The sequence below is a fragment of the Dipodomys ordii genome, unplaced genomic scaffold, assembly GCF_000151885.1.
Source record: "Dipodomys ordii isolate 6190 unplaced genomic scaffold, Dord_2.0 Scaffold81, whole genome shotgun sequence".
Taxonomy (NCBI): Eukaryota; Metazoa; Chordata; class Mammalia; order Rodentia; family Heteromyidae; genus Dipodomys; species Dipodomys ordii.
In genome coordinates, this window is record NW_012267297.1 from 3,148,641 (window position 1) to 3,154,382 (window position 5,742).

Here is a 5,742-nt window from a genome sequence, read left to right on the forward strand (position 1 = left end):
CTCCTCCTTCTTGCCTTCTTCTTCCTCCTTCTCTTCCTCCTCCTCCTTGATCTCCTCCTCCCTCTTCCTCTCCTTCTCCTTCTCCTCCTTCTCCTGCTCCTTTCTTCTTTTCCTTCTTTTTTCTATTTTTACATCTGAGATCAGAATTCAAACTCCATCCCTGATGCTTTCACTCACTGGCTAGTGCACTGCCCACTGATTCATGCCTCCAGCTCTTCATTTTCTTATAAACCACCCCTTCAACATCAGTTATCAATTTACAGCTGTCCACCCCGCCCTAGAAATTTGTAAAGCTGACTCATCCTTGGTGTTCATCATGTCCACATCTTTTCTAGTATTGTTGTTAGTGGAGGTGGTGGGGCTTGAACTCAGGGCCTGGGCGCTGTCCCTCAGCTCTTCAGCTCAAGGCTGGTGCTCTACCACTTGAGCCACAGCACTTCTGGTTTTCTGGTGGCTCATTGGAGATCAGAGTCTCAGGGATGTTCCTGCTCAGGCTGGCTTTGAACCGTGATCCTCAGATCTCAGCCTGCTGAGCAGCTAGGATAACAGGCTTGAGCCACCAGCACCTGACCTCTGGCATATTTTTATCTTCATGCTCACCCCTGGAGCTCATTCTATTTTTCACATAGTCTTGTTTGCTCAAGAACCTTTCACCCTAGTCTCTTTGATGTCCCTCAGGTACTTGTTTAGAGCTGGGCAGGTGGCTCAGTGGTAGAGTGCTCACCTAGCATGCACAAAGCCCTGGGTTCGATTCCTCAGTACCACAGACACAGAGAAAGCCAGAAGTGGCACTGTGGCTCAAGGGGTAGAGCGCCAGCCTTGAGCCAAAGACGCTCAGGGACAGTGCCCAGGCCCTGAGTTCAAGTCCCACGACTGGCCAAAAAAAAAATTACTTTTTAAATTTATGATCTCCAAACAACAGCTCAAATATTACTGCATCTATTTATAAAAACCCTCAAAGCTGTACTAACAAAACTATTTATATCGCATGTTAAAGTTATGGGTAATAGAGCATTGAATGGCCTGCCATTGTTTGCCAGTGATTCATTTCTCTGAGAAGAGCCTTCTGTTTCCGTGTCTTCTTCGGGTTTTGTTTTGTTTTTCCCTGTCTTTCGACCTCTCGGCTGGTCTTTGATTCGCTCTGTAGCTTTGTGATGCTGCTACCATATTTCAGTTGCACAATTCGTGCCGGTTGTACCCATCAAGTGCGATTTACAGAATTACTCAAACCCCTCCGTGTGACTTGGAAGGGTCACCTGACTTTGATGTCCAAAACCCTGGTCACAATAAATAAATAACCTTGACACATTTAAAGGTGAAACACAGCCTTTACTTCACGTTTGCGTGCCAGTCACCTCCTTCTGCCAAAAGCATTTAAAAATCCATCACACGATTGGAAACGTGTGCACATTTTGCAATCACGTAATTAAAATATCTCCATGCTCACCCGGGCACCGGTGGCTCCGGCCTGTCATCCCGGCCACTCAGGAGGCTGAGATCTGAGGATCGAGGTTCAAAGCCAACCCCTGGGCAGGAAAGTCCATGACGCTCTTATCTCCAATGAACCCACTACCAAAGGTCAGAGATTGTGAGCACCCAGGCTCTGAGTTCAAGCCCCAGGACTGTCACAAAAACAAGTAAGCCAAAACAAATAGATAAATTGTCTCTATTCTCATAATATTGACCTTCTAATATTTTTTTATTGGACAGTGGCCTTTCTTGTTTCCTTCCTTCCTTTCTTCGTTTCTTTCTTCATATTTCTACCTTTTGTATGGGGTGTGTGTGTGTGTATATGTGTGTGTGTGTGTGTGTGTGTATGTGTGTGTTGGTACTTGAACTCAGGGCCTAGACACTATCCCTAAACTTTTGTGCTCAAGGCTAATGCTCTGTCAGTTCAACCAGTGCAACCAATTAACAGCCTTTCCCCTCCCCAGCCTTTTTTGGTGGTTAATTGGTGTCTTGTGGACTTTCCTTCCTGGGCTGGCTTTGAACCTTCCGTCTCTCAGCTCAGTCTCCAGAATGAGTGGCTGGGATTACAGTCAGGAGCCACCAGTGCCTGGCTCTATATTATTCTCTCTCTGGATTTAAGTTCTGGATTAAGGGCTCATGCTGGCGGCTTGTACCTCTAATTTTAGCTACTTAGGAGGCTGGATACTGAGAGTCACGGTTTGAAGCCTGGTGAGACAGAAAAAAGTCTGTGAGACTCTTGTCTCTCTTGGAAACAGCAAGATAGCAGAAGTGGCGCTGTGGCTCAAGTGGTAGAGCACCAGCCTGGAGTGAAAGAGCTCAGGGGACAGTGCCCAGGCCCTGAGTTCAAGCCCCAAGATCGACAGAAAAAAAAAACAAAACAAAACCAGCTATGGGGTGGGTAATAATCTTCCAAGAATTCCGAGAAGAGTTCTTTTGTCTTTGACTAAGAGCGGTCAAGGGGTGAGCTGCTTTCTGTGGAGATTCACACAGTTTTATGTCCATGTCTCTCCTCAAATGTGGGGCTACTATTGCTTCTGGTAAATTCTGGGCCCGGTCCTGTTTTTCCTTTCCTCTGCTCCTCAGATCATGTGCATTTGGGCTCTGACTCCTTTCCCTTCTTCATGCTTTTTTGGGGTATTTTTTTTCCTCTTTTTTCTCCAGTCTTGAGACTTGAACTCAGGGCCTGGGTGCTGTCCCTGAGCTTCTTTTGCTCAAGGCTGGCGCTCTACCACTTGAGCCACAGCACTGCTTCTGGCTTTTCCTGTAGATGTGGTGCTGAGGAATCGAACCCAGGGCTCCGTGCATGCCAGGCGAGCGCTCTACCACTGAGCCACCTGCCCAGCCTGGACCTGTGTGTTTTCTTCTGTCCTTTGAACCAGTTCCTGGGGATTCAAACCTGTTCCCTCCAACACTTCCCTGTTCTTTGTCTGTTGTGTTATTTTGGTTGTATGTTACATCATTTGGGGGTTGAAGCACTTGGCAGAATCAGCGGACTTTGCAATCAAGTTTTCCACAGGAAGACCTTCCTCTGCTCAGTGTCCTTGGAGATTCTGGAGCCTTCTCTAGCCTTTTTTTTTTTTTTAACTTTGTGCATACACATGTCTGTCTGTTGCCTGTTTTCTCTGCCTTGGAATCCGGGCCTGACGAGGGCCTGATACGCCCCCTGGTGTCATTCTTCAGTACTGCAGATGGGTGCCTACGTATTTATTTATTAGTAGTTATGTGTATGCATTTATAGGTTTGTTTGTTCCTCTGTTTGGGGGCAGGGCCTGGGGCTTCCATCCAGGGCCTGGGTGTTGTCCCCAAGCCTTATTTTTTTAAATTTTTTTCATTGTTATGATAAAGGGGATATATAGAGACGGTCATTTCTGTTTCATAAAGCAGGACCATTCTCCCCCCACACCCCTTCCTTCACTCTCTCCTGGTCTCTACCACCCTTCCCCGCCCACAAGTTGTAGATTTCATTCTCCACCTCGTGTCCAGTGAGGACCACGGCTGCATTTGGGTCCCTGAGCTTCTGTGCTCGAGGCGGGCGCTCTACCACCTGAGCCACAGCTCCACCTCCAGGCTTTTGGATCATTCAATGGGGCTAAGAATGTCACGCAGCCATTCCTACCTGGGTCGGCTCTTCACCATGATCCCCACTCAGATCTCAGCCTCCTGAGAAGCTAGGATTACAGGTGTGAGCCACCAGGGCTAAACAAGGCCCAATTTCACATAGAGACAGAGAGACAGGCAGAAACAGAGAGACAGAGACACAGACACAGAGACAGACAGAGAGAGGGGCAAACCCATTCTTTTATTATCAAGGCTCCTTTTGGGGGGTATGGTTTGTATAACCTCTTCCCAAATCCCCAGGGCCAGATGTGGGAACATTGGGGCTCCCACATATGAATTGGGGGGGGCTGGGATATGAAAGTGTGAGTCTTTCCATCGGGTCAGATTTTAATAACAGGGCGGGGAGACCTGCCGTCCACTGGGAATGGAGAAGTGGCAAAGAACAACTCTCTCCCAGTTCGGTCACCTGTCCCCTGGGGCCCGGGCTCTGCGTCTGGCTGGCCACCCTGGGGTTCTCTTCCAGCTAGATTTCAAGGAAAGGCTTCTTTGAGGATGTGCAGTCCTTCCCTTCATCCGGCCTTTGTCATGGGAAACCCATGCAGAGGCCACCATGATGGTCAGTCGAGATGCCTTTCCAGCGTGCTCTAAGTCAGTGGCTGATCTGCAGAGTAACACGGCCCACTGAATAATGGGGTTCCAAGATGCTGCTTTCAGCCTTTCCCTCCTGTACCCTTTAGACAGAAAGGGCCAGAGACAGACAGGAGACCCGTTTCCTCTCCTACACGCAAGCTAGATTTACCCTGCCAGTGGTAAGTCCAGACTCTGGGTGGCGTGCACGTGCGTGCAAATGTATGACGTGAAATTCGATCGAGTCCTTCCGTAGACAGAGTCAAAGGTCAGCAACCTCAATCCCCAGCAAGTGGAGGCTGGGCAGAGGTGGGGTGCTGTGGGGAGAGGGGTGGACGGATGGAGAGGAGAAGAAAGGGGGAGAAGGCAGCCAAGAATGCAGTGTGGGTCCCCCAACATGCAGACGAGGAAGGGGTGGAGGAGAGGATGGAAAGGAAGGACACAGATCAAGAGGCGTTGTATTCTTCAACTGCTTCGTCCGATGGCAGCTCCTCTGGACAACTACTTAAAGATAATAATAAATAAGCACACACACACACACACACACACACACGCACGCACAAGAGCGAGCACAAGAAACAATCAATGCTTTCCCCCGTCCATCATGAGGCTGTCCAGAGAGTCACGAGGTGTCTGTTACAGCTATTGTTAAAAGCTGGTTTAGGAAAGAAGAAGTTCAGAGTCCTTCCCTTACCCGGGTCTTTTTCTTTTTGTTCTCCTTAGATTTTCTTGGCCGCCCTGACCTTCTCCTATATTTGCAAGGCCCTGGGTGGGGTTCTTATGAAGGCTACCCTCACACAGATAGAGAAGCGATTCGAAATCTCCTCCTCCACCTCGGGGTTCATCGACGGAGGATTCGAATGGGGTAATTGTATTTCTGTTGTAGTTCTCTTGCTTCTTAGCCTGCCCCGGGGGGGGGCGGATTTGTGGTCATGATGATCACTTGGGGTGTCATGGAAAGACCAAGGGGTTCTGCTAAGGGCTCTGTAATCCTCAAGTCAGCCCCCAACAACAATGTTGACAGATTCGGATCCCGGGGCTGGGCAGGTGGCTCCGTGGTAGAGTGCTGGCCTAGCATGCATGAAGCCCTGGGTTCGAGTCCTCAGTACCACATATACAGAAAAAGTCAGAAGTGGAGCTGTGGCTCAAGGGGTAGAGCGTTAGCCTTGAGCAGAAGAGCTCAGGAACAGCATCCAGGCCCTGAGTTTGAGATCCAGGACTGACAACAACAACAACAAAGATTCAGATCTTGCCCCAAACCTATTGCCTTCAAACTGGTACCCGTGAGATTTTTCATCTTCCTTCCTCGATCAAGGAAAGGCAAAGTGGCAAAAAATACTGAGAATAAAACAAAACAAAACAAAAATCAGGAATCTTACAGTTCTGAAGAGCAAAGGACCAACTTTGGAGCAATCTAAGTGAGATTCGTTTACTCTCTGGAGATTAAGTAATCCTTCCTTTCTTCCTTCCTTTGTTTCTTCCTTCCTCCCTCCCTCCTTCCCTTCCTTCCTTCCTACCTTCCTCCCTCCCTCTCTTCTTCCCTCCCTCCCTCCCTCCCTCCCTCCCTCCCTCCCTTCCTTCCTTCCT

General features: G+C 48.8%; 1 protein-coding gene across 1 annotated transcript in view; it reads left to right on the forward strand.

Moving 5' to 3' along the window:
- LOC105992235 (solute carrier organic anion transporter family member 1B2-like) overlaps positions 1-5,742 on the forward strand; it is a 34,036-nt gene that overhangs the window by 3,446 nt on the left and 24,848 nt on the right. The window contains exon 2 of the mRNA XM_013025057.1: positions 4,879-5,056. Coding sequence (XP_012880511.1) covers positions 4,879-5,056 — 178 coding nt within the window. The remainder of the gene's footprint in view (positions 1-4,878; positions 5,057-5,742) is intronic.